The following is a 22,449-nucleotide window of genomic DNA, read 5'->3' on the forward strand; positions in this document are numbered from 1 at the left end:
TATGGAGGTCAAAATGAAACTTAAATGAGTCCGATAGAGAGTGACTTTCCAAATTCCTTCTATAATGAAATATATTTAGTTTGTTTGTAAAGGAGCATACCTAAGTAAGTGTGTGCACATATCTTCAACACTATGGGCCTGATTATGAGTGGCACGCTAACAGTTTAGTGCAAGCGATATCGGATTTATCGTGGCTCTTCACACGGGTCGGACGGAGCGCTCGTATTACAAGTTAAAAGTAAATGCAAATGCATGAGTGCAAATGAAATTTATGCTAGAGTGATTAACTCGACCATAGAGCTCTTGTTCACTGTTAAGTGAGATAAAAACAGTGTCACAAAACACATCAAAAATACATTGAAGAGTACAGTTTAATGCATAACACTATCTAATAAAACATATTTCACAAAAAAAGTAATAAGGGTTCCAAGATGTGAGGTCTCAGAAAAAAAGACACGCAAAGGGCGTTACCATAGAGATAGATACATATGTCTAAATATGTATGTATGTATATATATATATATATACATATATATATGTTTATATGTGTGTACATATGTACTTATATGTGTATATATGTATTTACAGACATATATACACATCAGGTCTATGATTAAGGCTAAGTTTCCCAGCCAAAACGCGTAAGAACGACTGGTAGCCGATGGTCACAGCGTAATTATTACCTTATTAGCTTTTTATACTAACTATTTTACTCCCCTCACCTATTTTTGTCTATCATTGTGTTGGATTTTTTATTATTTGAGACTTCTATTAAACTCACCCCGTTTGATAAAGCCTGAGTTCGCTGGGTTTCTTTTCGTTGGATATATATATATATGTTTATATGTGTGTACATATGTACTTATATGTGTATATATGTATTTACAGACATATATACACATAAACACATAATTACATACATATATGGACATATATATACAGTATATATGTAAATATTTTACATTCTATGGTTCCGAATTATCATTGTCTGGCAGACAACTGCTTGTGCAATGCTGCCCCCTGCAGATTTGCGGTCAGTCGCCGCTAGCAGGGGGTGTCAATGAACCCAATCGTATAGGATCGTGCTGATTGATGTCTGCAGCCACACAGTAGACAGACTAGTTAAGGAGCAGCTGTCGTAAGACCGCTGCTTCATAACTGCTGTTGCCGGCGAGCCTGAAGGCTTGCATGGAAACAGGAGCATCAGGGGCCATTCGGCCCTTGATAAATCAGCCCCTATATCTATATAGGTATGGATATATATATTTTACAAAAAAACTATATATATATATGAAATATCTATTTATGAATAAATAGAATATATTCTGCTATGAGAAGAACATTGGAATGTGAAATATTAATATTTTCATGTTGGATTAGCACATTTGAGAAAAGAATTTGAGTTTGCGCAAATAGGGTGTTAGTTTTTTTTTTTCCACTTTTCGCGCTCCATTGAAGTCTATAAGGGAATATGTTAATGCAGTAGCGATATTCTAACTTTCTGCACACTACCTGTTGCGCCCAAAAAGCTTACTTCTAGCAGAAATAACACGTGAGTGGGAGCATTAATGGGACACTAAACCCAAAATGTATCTTTTATGATTCCAGTACAGAATACAATTTTAAACAACATTCCAATTTACTTTTATAATTTAATTTGCTTCATTCTTTATATCCTTTGTTGAAGAAATAGCAATGCACATGGATGAGCCAATCACACGAGGCATCTATGTGCTGCCACCAATCAGCAGCTACTGAGCCTATCTAGATATGCGTTTTTTAGCAAAGGGTATAAAGAGAATAAAGCAAATTAAATAATAGAAGTAAATTGGAAAACTGTTTAAAATTGTATGCTCTTTCTAAATCATGAAAGAAAAAAATTGGGTTTCATGTCCCTTTAATTATCCCATTACACTATTTAGTTTATTTACTGCTTCTGATGGAGCGTTATATCTCAATATCGGTAGCCGGGGTCCAAAAATATTTTTGTGTCCCATAGAAAGTATAAGAAGCCGTTAAGCGATAACTTAAACCAGGTTTCTAATAAAACCGCAAACCGTTAATGCACTGTTGGAGGCAGCTCAACTAGGTGTAAAAGAGGAAAAAGGAGCTTTTAGAGACTTTAAAACTTGCAAATAATACAAGTGTTTCTATGTAGAAAAAACTGTAATATGTCATATTTATTGTTGTCCCATGTATAGGAATAGTTGCACTTATGTTCTTATGGAAATATCAGTATGCATATACATATAAATATGTATATGCAAGAACGTATCTACAAAATTCAATCTAGACCTATACCTAGGGCAGCAATATATATTACATATATTAACCCTTTGAGTGTTAATGACGGCTCTGAGCCATCACAGAGTTTCTCACTCTGGTGCTTAATGACGGCTCAGAGCCGTCATGAGCACTCTCCCACCTTGAGGGAGATCTGGGGGCTCCTTACTGCTCCTACCCCGGTGATCGTGCCTGTAGAGTGACAGGCATAATCGGGGCTTCACGTGATGCGCGGTGACGTCACGCGCAATTACGTGATGACGTCACCGTGCAACTTTATACTTAGCAATGTTAAGTATAGGAGGAGGGGGCATGCTGCTTAGAAGCCTGTATATCTGGGCCTCGATCCGATATGCAGCGTCGCCCGCAAAAGCCGGCGACGCCGAATTTTGCGCAGGTTTGGTATCCTATATATGGCGTAACCTAGAAGTTATGCTCGTATATTTCTGCCTTCGGCCGTAGTTTTTTGGCCCATAGGCAGGTATACCAAACCCGCGCAGTTTGGTATCCAATATACAGCGTAAGGACTTACGTGGCGAAAATGGAGAAATCTTACTCCATTTTCACCTCGCCACAAAATGCAGCCGTAGTAAGCCTTACGCTGTCTATTGGAGCCCCGTAACTCCCTAAACTACCTGCTAAATAAAACCTAACACCTAACGCAACCAATCAGCCAATCGGATTGAACTTGAATCTGATTGGCTGATTCAATCAGCCAATCAGATTTTTCTACCTTAATTCCGATTGGCTGATAGAATCCTATCAGCCAATCGGAATTCAACGGACGCCATCTTGGATGACGTCATTTAAAGTAAACCCCATTCGTCGGGAAGTCGTCGTGCCGGATGGATGTTCCACGTCAGAGGAGTGAAGAAAGAAGATTGAAGATGCCGCTTGGAAGAAAACTTCGCCCCGATGGAGGACCTCTTCTCTACTGCTTGATTGAAGACATCGCCGGATGGAAGACTTCTTCTTTGCCGCTTGGATGAAGACATCGCCGGATGGAAGACTTCTTCTCTGCCGCTTGATTGAAGACATCGCCCGGATCGGATGAAGAGTTCTGCGCGGCTGGGTGAAGACAAGGTAGGGAGATCTTCAGGGGGTAGTGTTAGGTTTATTTAAGGGGGGTTTGGTTTAGAGTAGGGGTATGTGGTTGGTGGGTTGTAATGTTGGGGGGTGGTATTCTGGGTTTTTTTTACAGGCAAAAGAGATGATTTCTTTGGGGCATGCCCCGCAAACGGCCCTTTTAAGGGCTGGTAAGGTAATAGAGCTGTTAACTTTTTTAATTTAGAATAGGGTAGGGAAATTTTTTTATTTTGGGGGAATTTATTATTTTATTAGGGGGCTTAGAATAGGTGTAATTAGCTTAAAAATCTTGTAATCTTTTTTTATTTTTTGTAATTTAGTGTTTGGTTTTTTTTGTAATTTAGTTTATTTTATTTTATTGTATTTTAGTTTAGATATTTGTAGTTTATTTAATTTATTGATAGTCTAGGTGTATTTGTAACTTAGGTTAGGATTTATTTTACAGGTAAATTGGTAATTATTTTAACTAGGTAGCTATTAAATAGTTATTAACTATTTAATAGCTATTGTACCTAGTTAAAATAAATACCAAGTTACCTGTAAAATAAATATAAACCCTAAAATAGTTACAATGTAATTATTTTAATTAATAATATTAATATTAATTAGATTTATTTTAATAAGAATTTAGTTAGGGATGTTAGAGTTAGATAGGGTTATTATACTTAATATATATATATATATATATATATATATATATATATATATATATATATATATATATATATATATATATATATATATATATATATATATATAATATAATAACTATATTAACTATATTAACCCTAATATAATTAGGGTTAATATAGTTAATATATATAATATAATAACTATATTAACTATATTAACCCTAATATAATTAGGGTTAATATAGTTAATATAGCTGGCGGCTGTGTAGGGGGATTAGATTAGGGGTTAATGTATTTAATATAGCTGGCGGCGGTATAGGGGGATTAAATTAGGGGTTAATGTAATTAATATAGCTGGCGGCGGTATAGGGGGATTAAATTAGGGGTTAATGTAATTAATATAGCTGGCGGCGGGGTAGGGGGATTAAATTAGCGGTTAATAATTTTAATATAGCTGGCGGCGGGGTAGGAGCTCACATTAGGGGGTAGGTAATATAGATGGCGGCGGTTTAAGGGGCTCACATTAGGGGGTAGGTAATGTAGATGGCGGCGGTGTAAGGGGCTCACATTAGGGGGTAGGTAATGTAGATGGCGGCGGTGTAAGGGGCTCACATTAGGGGGTAGGTAATGTAGATGGCGGCGGTGTAAGGGGCTCACATTAGGGGGTAGGTAATATAGATGGCGGCGGTGTAAGGGGCTCACATTAGGGGGTATGTAATGTAGCTGGCGACGGTGTAGGGGGATCACATTAGGGGGTTATACTTTTAATGTAGGTGGTTGCGGGGTCCGGGAGCGGCGGTTTAGGGGTTAATACATTTTTTATTGTTAGGATAGTGAGCGGGGATAGCGGATAGAGGGGTATACGTGTCGGGCTATGTTTGGGAGGCGTGTTAGACAGTATGGGTGATTTTATAACTTAGTCAGGTTTTGTAGGCGCCGGCAGTTTCTAAAGTGCCGTAAGTCACTGGCGACTCCAGAAATTTGTACTTACGCAGATTTCTGGACATCGCTGGTTTATCCGACTTACGGCACTTTAGCCTCTGACGGCGCCGTATATGGGTTAGCTTGAGTTGCGAGCTGAAACTACGGGCAGCGGGGGTTCCCTCGCTTGCGCCGCAAACTACGATGTATATCAGATCGTGCCCCTGGCATCTAAGCAGCTACAGACCGCCAAGACCCATTGTTGGAAAGGTAATCGCTTAACCTTTCCAACAGTGTAAGTCTTGGGGGTCTGTAAAAAAAAAAAAAAGTAAAAAAAAAATGTTTTCACAAATTTAAAAAAAAAATATATATATTAGCACCCAGGTGGGAAATGGCTTAGCAGCCAAAGGGTTAATAAAGTGGAAAATATAATAAAAAATATTATTTGTGTATGTTAAAAACTATGTATTATAAATAAGTGTATCTTTGTTTTTGTATCTCTTTAAAGGTGATCACAGGTAAGGAGCACAGACGTTAAACGTAAATTTTATAGTGTAAGGTTGGGTTCCCATAGCAACTAATTGATATTTAAGAAATCCAACGTTAGATGGAAGCGTTAACACATTAACTTACACCTACACAAAAAGAGCGACTGCACGCAATGCGCAAAATATTTCAATGGAAACCTGGTACTAAAATGGAGCAGTAAACTACTTTTAGCTGTCGGCCACTTCTGTAGCTTACGACTCAATGTAAGTGAGCCCAAAGTGTCCAAAGTTAGCAAAGAGCAAATGCGTGATAAATTAGAGCATTTTAACTTTGCATTAGGATGCTGGATGTCCCTTTCATAAAAAATAAAGTGCTATAACATGCAAACCGAATAAGAATGAGGAAATATTTGGAATTACAAAAATTAGCAAAAAAGAATCTCTAGGATTGGAGAGAATGATGTGTAACAAAGAAGAATCTGTTGCGAAGCCGTAATGAAACAAGTGGGAAGAAAATCTAGCCGTGCCAAGAGTAATTGAATGCATATGAGAGGGAGCAAAGAGGGTTGTGTAAACAGAGGGAAGGGGTAGGAGGAGGGAATTGGATTATCTAGTGATGGAGAGAGCAAGAAAGGGAGACACCCATATTAAATACTGGAAATATTCCTACAAGCACAGGGGAGCAGTTTGCTACAGTGAATAAGTATTAATGAAACTGATGCTAGGAAAATCCATGACATGATTTCTTGGTACTCAGGGAATGAAATTTGTCAGTATTTGTAGAAATTATTATACTGTGCAGTTTATGCACATTGTTTTGATGAGCATCCATAAAAAAATAATTTCTTTTTTTTGTGTTAAAATAAATGTGCATAACTGAAAAGGATTACTGGGTCAGGGATCCAATGTGAGCTCCAATGTCGGCATAAAGTGCGCATTAGACTACAAGGAACGGCACACCAATAGTCTGATATGAGGTGTGATAACGGGTATATTAGTGACAGGGTTACTGGGTCAGGGGTCTGATACGGGTATATTACTGACAGGGGTTACTGGGTCAGGGGTCTGATACGGATATATTACTGACAAGGGTTACTGGGTCAGGGTCTGATGTGAGGTCTGATATGGGTATGTTACTGACAGGGGTTACTGGGTCAGGGGTCTAATGTGAGATCTGATATGGGTATGTTACTGACAGGGGTTACTGGGTCAGGGTCTGATGTGAGGTCTGATATGGGTATGTTATTGACAGGGGTTACTGGGTCAGGGGTCTGATACGGATATATTACTGACAGGGGTTACTGGGTCAAGGGTCTAATGTGAGATCTGATATGGGTATATTACTGACAGGGGTTACTGGGTCAGGGTCTGATGTGAGGTCTGATATGGGTATGTTACTGACAGGGGTTACTGGGTCAGGGGTCTGATACGGGTATATTACTGACAGGGATTACTGGGTCAGGGGTCTAATGTGAGGTCTGATATGGGTATATTACTGACAGGGGTTACTGGGCCAGGGGTCTAATGTGAGATCTGATATGGGTATGTTACTGACAGCGGTTAATAGGTCAAGGGTCTGATGTGAGGTCTGATACAGGTATATTACTGACAGGGGTTAGGGGGTCAGGGGTCTGATATGGATATTTTACTGACAGGGGTTAATGGGTCAGGGGTCTGATCTGATGTCTGATACGGGTATGTTACTGACAGGGGTTACTGGGTCAGGGGTCTGATACGGGTATGTTACTGACCGGGGTTACTGGGTCAGGGGTCTGATGTGAGGTCTGATACAGGTACATTACTGACAGCGGTTAATAGGTCAGGGGTCTGATGTGAGGTCTGATACAGGTAAATTACTGACGGGTTAGGGGGTCAGGGGTCTGATATGGGTATATTACTGACAGGGGTTAATGGGTCAGGGGTCTGATCTGATGTCTGATACGGGTATGTTATTGACAGGGGTTAATGGGTCAGGGGTCTGATCTGATGTCTGATACTGGTATATTACTGACAGGAGTTAATGGGTCAGGAGTCTGATGTGAGGTCTGATACAGGTATATTACTGACAGGAGTTAATGGGTCAGGAGTCTGATGTGAGGTCTGATACAGGTATATTACTGACAGGAGTTAATGGGTCAGGAGTCTGATGTGAGGTCTGATACGCCCGGGTATATTACTGAAAGGGGTTAATGGGTCAGAGATCTAATGTGAGGTGTGATAACGGGTATATTACTGACAAGGGTTAATGGGTCAGGGTACTATTGTGAGGTCTGATACAGGTATATTACTGACAGGGGTTAATGGGCAAGGGGTCTGATGTGAGATCTGATATGGATTTCACTGTTAAAAAAAACTAACACTTATTAGTTGTGCGCTAACCTGACACCTCTTTAGACTTACAGTGCTAAATCTGTAGGTAGTCATGCATATTTCCCACAGTTCTTCACATAGAAGAAAACTTTATTTTTAATTTTAAATATATATTTCTATATATATCCGACTTAAAAAAAAAATCTTTATCTATACCTATATATCTGTATGAATTTATATGCAAGTGTAGATATATACAGATATATATAGGAATATATATTTAAAAATACTGAGAACATTTTCTACTATGTGAAGAACATTGAAATGTAAAATATTTACAGTAAATACACACTAAAATATTAAAATTGAATAGATAGTATAGTTAATAATTGAAGGTATTTGAGTGGAAAGAGCTCCAAAGTGTATATATACAGTATATGTGTATATATGTATGTATATACATATATAAATACATAAATACACATGTACTGTATATACAAATATATATATATATATATATATATATATATATTGAGCCAAGGGAAAGTAAAATATAAAGGGCGCTCAGTGTGAAAAAGAGTGTAGGCGAACAGAAACTGGGTGGTATAAACTCAGCCGAGGATATTCTCAATAATCGCAATAATAACAAAAGATAGTGGGTACAATGTATCAAGTTATATAAAAAATGTTCCCACAGATGGTATTACCAGATGATTGATGGTCAGAGGGGTCTAATTATAGTCGCTACAAATTATTACAATATACAATATTGGACTACAATTCGTATATGGAGCACACAATAATAAACCATAGACAATAAACAGTCGAAAATAGAGTATTGTGCAAAGACCCCAAGTGATCAAAATACAAATGCAATTAGCAAAGTACAAATATTAGACAAACAAATTGTGGTGAAATAACAGTCCTTAGACGATACTAGGTGGAAGTAGTGAGAGTCCCAAAGCTGTGTGGCACACTGTCCCCTCAGGGGATTCTACTTACTCTCCTTAACCTCAATCAGTATGAGGTAAGTGTCGCACAGGGTAAGTAGAATGAGCTCCCTCGTGGTATCAGGTGTCCACCGGCTTGTGAATGTCTCCCGGCACCTCCGCTCACATATGTAAATGAGAAGAGAGAGAACAATAATAGTGCAACCCTGTTGAATGAACAGTACTGTGCACAATAAGACTTTAAGAATATTACTCACACAATACAACCTCAGATGTATATGAGGTATTTTATTAGCATCAATGAATTAAAACCTAGATACAGTATATCCGCTATTGCATTACAGCTCCTGCGGTATTCGTGTACATAGCAATCACTATTACAAACTTTTTTTAAAAGCGAGTTCTTTTCAAAATATCTACAGTCCAAACTACCGTAATCTGGCATTGGCTGTGTAGTGAAACAAGAAGCCCTTGTTTCACTACACAGCCAATGCCAGATTACGGTAGTTTGGACTGTAGATATTTTGAAAAGAACTCGCTTTTAAAAAAAGTTTGTAATAGTGATTGCTATGTACACGAATACCGCAGGAGCTGTAATGCAATAGCGGATATACTGTATCTAGGTTTTAATTCATTGATGCTAATAAAATACCTCATATACATCTGAGGTTGTATTGTGTGAGTAATATTCTTAAAGTCTTATTGTGCACAGTACTGTTCATTCAACAGGGTTGCACTATTATTGTTCTCTCTCTTCTCATTTACATATGTGAGCGGAGGTGCCGGGAGACATTCACAAGCCGGTGGACACCTGATACCACGAGGGAGCTCATTCTACTTACCCTGTGCGACACTTACCTCATACTGATTGAGGTTAAGGAGAGTAAGTAGAATCCCCTGAGGGGACAGTGTGCCACACAGCTTTGGGACTCTCACTACTTCCACCTAGTATCGTCTAAGGACTGTTATTTCACCACAATTTGTTTGTCTAATATTTGTACTTTGCTAATTGCATTTGTATTTTGATCACTTGGGGTTTTTGCACAATACTCTATTTTCGACTGTTTATTGTCTATGGTTTATTATTGTGTGCTCCATATACGAATTGTAGTCCAATATTGTATATTGTAATAATTTGTAGCGACTATAATTAGACCCCTCTGACCATCAATCATCTGGTAATACCATCTGTGGGAACATTTTTTATATAACTTGATACATTGTACCCACTATCTTTTGTTATTATTGCGATTATTGACAATATCCTCGGCTGAGTTTATACCACCCAGTTTCTGTTCGCCTACACTCTTTTTCACACTGAGCGCCCTTTATATTTTACTTTCCCTTGGCTCAATATTTTTTCTATATTGGGATTGTGGGGTTTGGGGATCCCACAGTCCTAATAGGTCATTTGGGGCAGCATAGTGTAACACTAGCATTCTTTCTCTAATAGGGATGTTTTCGAGACTTACACCTTACTTGCGCTGTTATCACAAACCCATTCTTTTCTATATATATATATATATATATATATATATATATATATATATACACACACATATATTTAGGCAAAGATATAGATAGATAGATAGATAGATAGATAGATAGATAGATAGATAGATAGAAATTAAGAGACTACTGCAAAATTATCAGTTTCTTTGGTTTTACTATTTACAGGTATGTGTTTACGTAAAATAAACATTTTTGTTTTATTCTATATATTTTATTCTACTGTCAACATTTATCCCAAATACCAATAAAAATATTCTCATTTACAGTATTTATTTGCAGAAAATTACAACTGGCCAAAATAACAAAAAAGATGCAGTGTTTTCAGACCTGGAACAATGCAAAGATTTATCTTTGTGAAGGACGTATGAATCAAGCCATGTACAAGGTTATCCTGGAAGAAAATGTGCTTCCTTCTGCTCTGACAATGTTCCCCAACTCTGATAAATGGTTTTTCCAGCAGGACAATGCTCCTTGCCACACAGCCAGGTCAATCATTGTGTAGATGAAGAGCCACCAGATCAAGACCCTGTCATAACCAGCCCAATCTCCAGACCTGAACCCCATTGTAAACCTCTGTAATGTGATCAAGAGGAAGATAGATGCTCACAAACCATAAAACAAAGCCGAGCTGCTTGAATTTTTGTGCCAGTAGTGGCATAAAGTAACCCAACAGCAATGTGACATACAGGTGGAGAATGCATGAAAGCTGTGATTAAAAATCAGGGTGGTTATTCCACCAAATATTGATGTCAGAACTCTTGCTAAGTTAAAAATAAGTATTGTGTTGTTTAAAAGTGAATATAAACTTGTTTTCATTGCATTATTCAAGGTCTGAAAACACTGCATCTTTTTTATTATTTTTATCAGCTGTCATTTTCTGCACATAAATGACAATATTTTCATTTGGAATTCAGTAGTTTATAGAATAAAACAAAAATGTAATTTTACTCAAAAACATACCTATAAATAGTAAAACCAGAGAAACTGATAATTTTGCAGTGGTCTCACGCAAACCCACCACACGCTAATTTTATTTGCACTCGAGCAAACGCGTTTACTTTAAACTTGTAATATGCACGCAAGTTATAGCGTGGGGGCAATATAGCTTATCACGACCCGCACTTACAATAGTGCAGTTAGGGTTTCTTGCATTTAGGGCTATGTGGGAACTACATGCATAGTTAGATTAGAAGTGGAGCAATACATGTTTATCGCTCATGAGCACTAACTGCTTCAAGGTAAAAAATTAGCGCTCCCAGAGTAGTGCTGCTATTAAACGTTGAAAGGAAAAACCACACAAGCTAAAGACTCAGACATGCTACCTTCAGGACTTTGTGACCACACTAACTCCCTCTCCCCATAGATTTTTATGGGGCGCTAAAGAAATCCTTTTCTATTTATCACTTGTTTGCTAACCTGTAACTGCGCTAAAGCCAAAGGTGCATTATGAATACTTTAAATTCCTAAATGTAAATAGGCACTAGCTGGTTAATTCAGGTCTGCTGGCACCTGTGAGATTCAGGGGTGCTACAGAAATGAATAAGACTGCATAGTGGTTATGCTAAAAACACCACTCAGCCTACAGTTATTGCAATGGATCAGAGGAAATGTAAGCATAGATGTAATGCTGTTATTTATTTCTACAACCTTCCAGCCATTAGTAGGTAGAAAGAAGTCATCTTGCAAATGGAAATGTGACAATTCTAGGTCATGTCTTGTGGAACATTTCATTATATTTACATTGATTGACAGGTATTTGTAGCTTGTGGTAAAGTTCCTCACAGAATGCAGGCGCATCTGCACCATTTCAGACTACCAGGTAATTGCTGCTCTCCTGAATGACCGTTTCTCTTATGTCTTAGGTGGAAACCTCATTCCTGGACACTTATGACGATCTCTATGAGCAGGTTCATACGAGCTCCTCAAGCGTGCAAAGAGAACAGTTACTGAGCGTGCACGAGGCTGTGAGTATTGTGACACTGATTATGGGGCACACAGGTTAAATTTTTTTATAGTAAAACAGTAACTAGCGTTGCACTATAAGTTATTCATAGGGGAAATGTGACATATCAATAAAATCTTAGAGGTATCAGAAGAAGAAAAAGAAAAGTTGAACAAACCTAGTCAACTTGATACATAATAGAAACACAAAAAATGCAAAGTAACAAAAGGGTCACAGCTGAGAAGCTGGCAGATGACAGCCAGCAGGTGTGATAAACACCAGTTTTCATCTACATTTACTATTTTATAGTTGTGCACAATGGAGATAATGAGATAAGGTGCAAGTATTTGTCAGTAGTTTACTGTGTTAGCAGCTTGCAAGTTGCCCTCTGCTGGGTACAACAAGTAAAACAACCTCATCATGTATATAGAACCCTGCACTGCAGAATCTATTGGCACTCTACAAATAAATGGTAATAATAACAACAACCAGCTAAAGGTATTACAAAGGACTTATTCTAGAAGCAGTTACTCTAAAATAAAGATGCACAATACTCTGGTACAGGACATACCACTGTATTGTACCTAATCCCTGTTAATTGCTGAAGCCTAACCACACTTTTTGGAAAACCGCAGCCATTTTTCTCAACTTCCACACAGCACTGATATTGCACTCCCAGTTATGCCGATTACATCTTCACTGATTGGAACAGCCAATAGAATGCGAGCTCAATAAGATTGGATCAGCCAATCGGATTGAACTTCAATCTGATTGGCTGATTGGATCAGCCAATCAGATTTTTCCTACCTTAATTCCAATTGGCTGATAGAATCCTATCAGACAATCGGAATTGAAGGGACGCCATCTTGGATGACGTCCCTTAAAGGAACCTTCATTCGTCGTTCAGTCGTCGGTTGAAGAGGATAGCTCCGCGTCGACTCCTTTGAAGATGGCTCCGCTCCGGATGGATGAAGATTGAAGATGCCAACTGGATGAAGACTTCTACTGGATGAAGGACCTTCTCTGCGCACCTTCGATGAAGATTTCAGCCCGGTTGGGTGAAGAAGACTCAAGGTAGAGAGATCTTCAGGGGGTTAGCGTTAGTTTTTTTTAAGGGGGTTTGGGTGGGTTAGAGTAGGGGTGTGTGAGTGGTGGGTTTTAATGTTGGGGGGGTTGTATTTTTTTTTACAGGTAAAAGAGCTGATTACTTTGGGGCAATGCCCCGTAAAAAGCCATTTTAAGGGCTGGTAAAAGAGCTGATTACTTTTGTAATTTAGAATAGGGTAGGGCATTTTTTTATTTTGGGGGGATTTTTTATTTTATTAGGGGGCTTAGATTAGGTGTAATTAGTTTAAACTTCTTGTATTTTTTTTTTTATTTTTTGTCATTTAGTGTTTGTTTTTTTTTGTATTATACATTAGTTTATTTAATTGTATTTTAGTTTAGCTAATTGTAGTTAATTTATTTAATTAATTTAATGATAGTGTAGTGTTAGGTGTATTTGTAACTTAGGTTAGGATTTATTTTACAGGTAATTTTGTACTTATTTTAACTAGGTAGCTATTAAATAGTTATTAAATATTTAATAGCTATTGTACCTAGTTAAAATAAATATAAAGTTGCCTGTAAAATAAATATAAATCCTAAAATAGCTACAATTTAATTATTAGTTATATTGTAGCTATATTAGGGTTTATTTTATAGGTAAGTATTTAGTTTTAAATAGGAATAATTTTTTAAATTATAGGAATATTATTTTGTTTAATTAAAATTATATTTAACTTAGGGGGGTGTTAGGGTTAGAGTTAGGTTTAGGGGTTAATAACTTTATTATAGTAGCTGCGACGTTGCGGGTGGGAGATTAGGGGTTAATAATTGTAGGTAGGTGGCGGCGATGTTAGGAAGGGCAGATTAGGGGTTAATAAAATTTATTATAGTGTTTGCAAGGCGGGAGTGTGGCGGTTTAGGGGTTAAAACATTTATTATAGTGGCGGCGAGGTCCGTCAGCAGATTAGGGGTTAATAAGTGTAGTTAGGTAGCGACGACGTTGGGGGGGGCAGATTAGGGGGTAATAAATATAATGTAGGTGTCGGCGATGTTAGGGGCAGCAGATTAGGGGTTCATAGCTATAATGTAGGTGACGGCGGTGTCCGATCGGCAGATTAGGGGTTAAAAAAATTTATTAGAGGGTTGGCGATGTGGGGGGGGGCTCAGTTTAGGGGTACATAGGTAGTTTATGGGTGTTAGTGTACTTTATAGTACAGTAGTTAGGAGATTTATATTCCGGCGTTAGCCCACAAAGCTCTTAACTACTGACTTTTTTTGGCGGTAGGAGTCTTGTTGGTAGAGGCTCTACCGCTCACTTGTTCCAAGACTCCAAATAACAGCGTTAGGCAAATCCCATTGAAAAGATAGGATACGCAATTGACGTAAGGGGATCTGCGGTAGCCTGGAGTCGCAGAAAGGAAGTGAGCGGTAGACACTTTCCTGGCTGACTCTAAATACCAGCGGGCGGTAAAAAGTAGCGTTAGGACCCCTTAACGCTGCTTTTGACGGCTAACGCCAAACTCTAAATCTAGGCCTTAGTTTTTGATAATCTGCTTTTAGACAATAACTGCTGTCCTGTAGCTCTATTAAAATCCTGACAGTGTTTCTTTTGGTCTGTGCTTTGTTATCAGCTCCTGTGTTGTGGTAAGATTAGAGGACACTCCGTCTTATCAGAGACCCTCATCATGTGCAAGAGAGAAGAAAAGGAACAGGTAAAAACATACTTCCTTCCTCATTCCACAACAACAATGGTCTTCATAAAAACACTACACGTTATATTCCCTTCCACATTTCCTTCTTTCTCCCCTTCAAGATTTATACCCAGCAATTTCATTATTAAAAGTTTGCTGCAATCTGTGTGATTGTTACATCAGAATTAATGACAAACAGCACTAAAAGCGTCATCAAAAAAGCAATACAAGTCACAAGTGTTTGATTATTGCTTTATACAAAATGTATCAGAACTTTCTTGTACTTTTAAGTTTAACTGTAAAAAATACTGCAAGGAAGATCTATTTGAGGGACGCCATTGTTCTCAGGGAAGTTTTTCAGTGTTTAAACATTATACTTTAATGTGGAATGTTTGAAAACTAGATGTTTCTTAGTTTTTTTATTGTTTTAAATTTAGGCTTGAAAAAAATCAATTACATTGAGAAACAATGAATAAACGAACAAATTTTGTACCTGTTAATTAGTCTGTTTAGTTAATGAACAAAATACCTTTAGTTAATTAATTTTGAACAAAATGAGATAATCATTTTGTAAGTTTTTTTTTTTTTTTGGACAAACTGAGTTAATCATTTTATAAGTTTTTGCACGTCTAAGTACAGCATCTCACTAGCAGCTGAAGTATCAAATATGACAATTTGTCTTTGTTCTCTTGCTATCTTTATTTTAAAAAGTAGGAATATAAGGTTAGGAGCCGGCCAATTTTTGGTTCAGCACCTGGGTAGCGCTTGCTGATTGGTGGCTACATTAAGCCACCAATCAGCAAGTGTTACCCAGGTTCTGAACCAAAAATGGCCAGGCTCTTCAACTTTCATTCCTGTTTTTTCAAATAAAGCTACCAAGAGAACAAAGAAAAATTGATAATAGGAGTAAAATAGAAAGTTGCTTAAAATTGCCTGCTCTATCTGAATCATGAAAAAAAAATATGGGTTAAGTATCCCTTTAACATGATGGTAAATGCAGCAAGGCTGTGTAGTGGCAATCGATGCAGCTACATAAATTACTGCTGTAGTCTAAAACAAACCGCAAGCATAACCCAGGTTCTGAACCAAAAATTGTCCAGCTCTTAAGCTTTACATTCCTGCTTTTTAAATAAAGATAGAAAGAGAACGAAGAGAAATTGATAATAGGAGTAAATTAGAAAGTTGCTTAAAATTGCTGCTGTATCTGAATCATCATAAAAATGTGTGTTTAGTGTCCCTTTAAGACAGAGAAACAAGTTTACCAGTTTAATGTGGGACACACAGCTTTCAGCAGGACAGACTCTTGGGATTTTAAGGAACATTTTTGTTACATCTAAAAAAAAGAAAAAAAGTTATTTTATAAAAAAATGTTCATGTGATTAATAAACCCACCTTTTCATTCTTGTGTCAAGGCTGGTGCATAATATAGAGAGGAGCAAGCTGTGCCATTGACGAATTTATATTTTAGTATCAGTTTCCTTCTAGTTACAATATAAACTGAACCTTTATTGCTGCTCTTTTATTGTCTTTATTGTCCTTTAAAGGGATACAAAACCCAAAAGTTCTCTTTCATGATTCAGACAGACTTTAGAATTTAGCTCTATTATCAAATTTTCTTTGTTCTCTTGGTATATTTTGTTGAAAGGCAGAAAGGTTAGCTCGGGAGCATGCAAGTGTCTGGCAGCAAAAATGGTATCAATTTTATATTAAAGGGGCATAAATCTGTCAAACTAAAATGTTCTAACGTGTTACAGCATTTTATTATTACACTGTTGCTTGAATATAAGTGCTGTGTGTTTAACCCCTGAAAAGATGTTAAACACCTAGATAAAGTAAGTGCCGCCAAATTATATAAATGTTAGAATTTAAAGGCACAGTATACTGTAAAATTGTTTTTCCCTTAATGTGAATCCAATTACTTTTTTACCAGCTGCAGAGTATAAAATGTATGATAATTTGCTTTTAAATGTTTATTTGTGTATATGAAATAGCTGATTTTGTTTTTTGAAGCCACAACCTAATAAAATGGGTTGAGCTTGAAACAGAACTAGACAAATAAAAAACAAGTAACTAGTGCTAGCACTACAAGCCAACAGCAGCACAAAAAATGTATTATTTTAATGGGATCAGGATTGTTCTTGATAAAAGTGAAGCTTACTTACTTATTAGCTAACACAAATCATCTCACATGAACATTGCTGGACCATTATTAAATTGTGTAAAACTGTAAATTTGAAGTCTTTCCTGAATGCAGAGAAAATGTTATCACCTTTATAGGAACTATATTAACTACATGAACCAATCAACTAATTTGTTTTGCATTTCATTTATTTGTTTTGTATTTAAAAATAAATGTGCTGAATTTAGCAAAAAGAGTAATTACAAGACATTTCAGTTGTGCTGCTATAGAATAATATATCAGCCAAGTCTTAATATTTATAAAACAAATTAAGATCTTTTTTACTACAAGACTATCCACTGTCATAATATTAGTATAAATTGCATTGTTTTGCAGTTGTTATCTAATAAGGTTAATTAGGGACATATATGTAGCAGGGTTACCCTTGAGAATTCAGCAAGTGCATTTCATGTTCTGAGAATTAGACATTGCTAAATTTTCAGAGCTAAATTACACGAAAAGCGGGCAAGATAAATAATGAAAATATATAGAAAACTCGTTTCTTTATATATATATATATATATATATATATATATATATATATATATATATATATATTTTTTTTTTTTTTTTCTATAGCATGGCCTAGTACTCACGGTAACATTTGAACCACCGGGTGCACATCAAACGATCAAACATACTTCGAAGATCCAATGTACTTGCAAAAAGGAAGGCACTCACCGGGTTTAACAAGGAAAACAGCTTTTTATTCCTTATATATAAGGAATAAAAAGCTGTTTTCCTTGTTAAACCCGGTGAGTGCCTTCCTTTTTGCAAGTATATATATATAATTAAAGGGATTCAATCAGCCAATCAGATTGAGCTCGCATTCTATTGGCTGTTCCGATCAGCCAATAGAATGCGAGCTCAATCTGATTGGCTGATTGGATCAGACAATCGGATTGAACTTGAATCTGATTGGCTGATTCCATCAGCCAATCAGAATATTCCTACCTTAATTCCGATTGGCTGATAGAATCCTATCAGCCAATCGGAATTCGAGGGATGCCATCTTGGATGACATCATTTAAAGGAACCGTCATTCGTCGTTCAGTCCTCGGCCAGGATGGATGTTCCGCGTCGGAGGTCTTCAGGATGCTGCCGCTCTGCTCCGGATGGATGACGATAGAAGATGCCGCTTGGATGAAGACTTCAATCGGATGGAAGACCTCTTCTGCCCTGCTTGGATGAAGACTTCTACTGGATGGAGGACCTCTTCTTGCTCCGCTTGGATAAAGAATTTGGCTCGGCTGGGTGAAGACGACTCAAGGTAGGGAGATCTTCAGGGGCTTAGTGTTAGGTTTATTTAAGGGGGGTTTGGGTTAGATTAGGGGTATGTGGGTGGTGGGTTGTAATGTTGGGGGAGGGGGTATTGTATGTTTTGTTTTACAGGCAAAAGAGCTGAACTTCTTGGGGCGTGCCCCGCAAAGGGCCCTGTTCAGGGCTGGTAAGGTAAAAGAGCTTTGAACTTTAGTAATTTAGAATAGGGTAGGGCATTTTTTATTTTGGGGGGCTTTGTTGTTTTATTAGGGGGCTTAGAGTAGGTGTAATTAGTTTAAAATTGTTGTAATATATTTCTAATGTTTGTAAATATTTTTTATTTTTTGTAACTTAGTTCTTTTTTATTTTTTTGTACTTTAGTTAGTTTATTTCATTGTATTTATTTGTAGGAATTGTATTTAATTTATTTATTGATAGTGTAGTGTTAGGTTTAATTGTAGATAATTATAGGTATTTTATTTAATTTATTTATTGATAGTGTAGTGTTAGGTTTAATTGTAACTTAGGTTAGGATTTATTTTACAGGTAAATTTGTAATTATTTTAACTATTTTAGCTATTAAATAGTTCTTAACTATTTAATAGCTATTGTACCTGGTTAAAATAAATACAAAGTTACCTGTAAAATAAATATAAATCCTAAAATAGCTATAATATAAATATAATTTATATTGTAGCTATATTAGGATTTATTTTACAGGTAAGTATTTAGCTTTAAATAGGAATAATTTATTTAAGAAAAGTTAATTAATTTTGTTAGATTAAAATTATATTTAATTTAGGGGGTGTTAGTGTTAGGGTTAGACTTAGCTTTAGGGGTTAATACATTTATTAGAATAGCGGTGAGCTCCAGTCGGCAGATTAGGGGTTAATAATTGAAGTTAGGTGTCGGCGATGTTAGGGAGGGCAGATTAGGGGTTAATACTATTTATTATAGGGTTAGTGAGGCGGATTAGGGGTTAATAACTTTATTATAGTAGCGGTGCGGTCCGCTCGGCAGATTAGGGGTTAATAAGTGTAGGCAGGTGGAGGCGACATTGAGGGGGGCAGATTAGGGGTTAATAAATATAATATAGGGGTCGGCGGTGTTAGGGGCAGCAGATTAGGGGTACATAGCTATAATGTAGGTGGCGGCTCTTTGCGGTCGGCAGATTAGGGGTTAATTATTGTAGGTAGCTGGCTGCGACGTTGTGGGGGGCAGGTTAGGGGTTAATAAATATAATATAGGGGTCGGCGGTGTTAGGGGCAGCAGATTAGGGGTACATAAGTATAACGTAGGTGGCGGTCGGCAGATTAGGGGTTAAAAAAATGTAATCGAGTGTCGGCGATGTGGGGGACCTCGGTTTAGGGGTACATAGGTAGTTTATGGGTGTTAGTGTACTTTAGGGCACAGTAGTTAAGAGCTTTATGAACCGGCGTTAGCCCAGAAAGCTCTTAACTACTGACTTTTTTCTGCGGCTGGAGTTTTGTCATTAGATTTCTAACGCTCACTTCAGCCACAACTCTAAATACCGGAGTTAGAAAGATCCCATTGAAAAGATAGGATACGCAATTGACGTAAGGGGATCTGCGGTATGGAAAAGTCGCGGCTGAAAAGTGAGCGTTAGACCCTTTTTTGACTGACTCCAAATACCGGCGGTAGCCTAAAACCAGCGTTAGGAGCCTCTAACTCTGGTTTTCACGGCTACCGCCAAACTCCAAATCTAGGCCTTAGTTACTTAGGCCTAGATTTGGAGTTTGGCGTTAGCCGTGAAAACCAGCGTTAGAGGCTCCTCAGGCTGGTTTTAGGCTACCTCCGGTATTTGGAGTCACTCAAAATAGGGTCTAACGCTCACTTTTCAGCCGCGACTTTTCCATACCGCAGATCCCCTTACGTCAATTGCGTATCCTATCTTTTCAATGGGATCTTTCTAACTCCGGTATTTAGAGTCGTGTCTGAAGTGAGCGTTAGACATCTAACAACAAAACTCCAGCCACAGGAAAAAAGTCAGTAGTTAATAGCTTTCTGGGCTAACGCTGATTTATAAAGCTCTTAACTACTGTGCTCTAAAGTACACTAACACCCATAAACTACCTATGTACCCCTAAACTGAGGTCCCCCCACATCGCCGCCACTCTAATAATTTTTTTAACCCCTAATCTGCCGACCGCCACCTACGTTATCCTTATGTACCCCTAATCTACTGCCCCTAACACTGCCGACCCCTATATTATATTTATTAACCCCTAATCTGCCCCCCACAACGTCGCCTCCACCTGCCTACACTTATTAACCCCTAATCTGCCGAGCGGACCTGAGCGCTACTATAATAAAGTTATTAACCCCTAATCCGCCTCACTAACCCTATAATAAATAGTATTAACCCCTAATCTGCCCTCCCTAACATCGCCGACACCTAACTTCAATTATTAACCCCTAATCTGCCGACCGGAGCTCACCGCTATTCTAATAAATGTATTAACCCCTAAAGCTAAGTCTAACCCTAACACTAACACCCCCCTAAGTTAAATATAATTTACATCTAACGAAATTAATTAACTCTTATTAAATAAATTATTCCTATTTAAAGCTAAATACTTACCTGTAAAATAAATCCTAATATAGCTACAATATAAATTATAATTACATTGTAGCTATTTTAGGATTAATATTTATTTTACAGGCAACTTTGTAATTATTTTAACCAGGTACAATAGCTATTAAATAGTTAAGAACTATTTAATAGTTACCTATTTAAAATAATTACAAAATTACCTGTCAAATAAATCCTAACCTAAGTTACAATTAAACCTAACACTATACTATCATTAAATTAATTATATAAAATACCTACAATTACCTACAATTAAACCTAACACTACACTATCAATACATTAATTAAATACAATACCTACAAATAACTACAATGAAATAAACTAACTAAAGTACAAAAAATAAAAAAGAACTAAGTTACAAAAAATAAAAAAATATCTACAAACATAAGAAAAATATTACAACAATTTTAAACTAATTACACCTACTCTAAGCCCCCTAATAAAACAACAAAGCCCCCCAAAATAAAAAAATGCCCTACCCTATTCTAAATTACTAAAGTTAAAAGCTCTTTTACCTTACCAGCCCTGAACAGGGCCCTTTGCGGGGCATGCCCCAAGAAGTTCAGCTCTTTTGCCTGTAAAAAAAAACATACAATACCCCCCCCAACATTACAACCCACCACCCACATACCCCTAATCTAACCCAAACCCCCCTTAAATAAACCTAACACTAAGCCCCTGAAGATCTTCCTACCTTGTCTTCACCATACCAGGTTCACCGATCGGTCCTGAAGAGCTCCTCCGATGTCCTGATCCAAGCCCAAGCGGGGGGCTGAAGATGTCCATGATCCGGTAGAAGTCTTCATCCAAGCGGGGCAGAAGAGGTCTTCCATCCGATTGAAGTCTTCATCCAGGCGGCATCTTCTATCGACATCCATCTGGAACGGAGCGGCAGCATCCTGAAGACCTCCGACGCGGAACATCCATCCTGGCCGACGACTGAACGACGAATGACGGTTCCTTTAAATGACGTCATCCAAGATGGCGTCCCTCGAATTCCGATTGGCTGATAGGATTCTATCAGCCAATCGGAATTAAGTTTGGAATATTCTGATTGGCTGATGGAATCAGCCAATCAGATTTAGCTCGCATTCTATTGGCTGATCGGAACAGCCAATAGAATGCGAGCTCAATCTGATTGGCTGATTGGATCAGCCAATCGGATTGAACTTGATTCTGATTGGCTGATTCCATCAGCCAATCAGAATATTCCTACCTTAATTCCGATTGGCTGATAGAATCCTATCAGCCAATCGGAATTAGAGGGACGCCATCTTGGGTGACGTCATTTAAAGGAACCGTCATTCATCGTTCAGTCGTCGGCCAGGATGGATGTTCCGCGTCGGAGGTCTTCAGGATGCTGCCGCTCCGTTCCAGATGGATGTCGATAGAAGATGCCGCCTGGATGAAGACTTCAATCGGATGGAAGACCTCTTCTGCCCCGCTTGGATGAAGACTTCTACCGGATCATGGACATCTTCAGCCCCCCGCTTGGGCTTGGATCAGGACATCGGAGGAGCTCTTCAGGACCGA

At 37.7% G+C, this 22,449-nt stretch overlaps 1 protein-coding gene across 2 annotated transcripts in view; it reads left to right on the forward strand.

Moving 5' to 3' along the window:
- The window catches only part of TSPAN32 (tetraspanin 32), a 191,120-nt gene that overhangs the window by 124,334 nt on the left and 44,337 nt on the right, over nucleotides 1–22,449 (forward strand). For both annotated transcript variants that reach the window (XM_053688927.1, XM_053688928.1), the window contains exons 5-6: nucleotides 12,045–12,146; nucleotides 14,803–14,883. In XM_053688927.1, coding sequence (XP_053544902.1) covers nucleotides 12,045–12,146; nucleotides 14,803–14,883 — 183 coding nt within the window. The remainder of the gene's footprint in view (nucleotides 1–12,044; nucleotides 12,147–14,802; nucleotides 14,884–22,449) is intronic.

Source organism: Bombina bombina, chromosome 7 (assembly GCF_027579735.1).
Source record: "Bombina bombina isolate aBomBom1 chromosome 7, aBomBom1.pri, whole genome shotgun sequence".
NCBI lineage: Eukaryota > Metazoa > Chordata > Amphibia > Anura > Bombinatoridae > Bombina > Bombina bombina.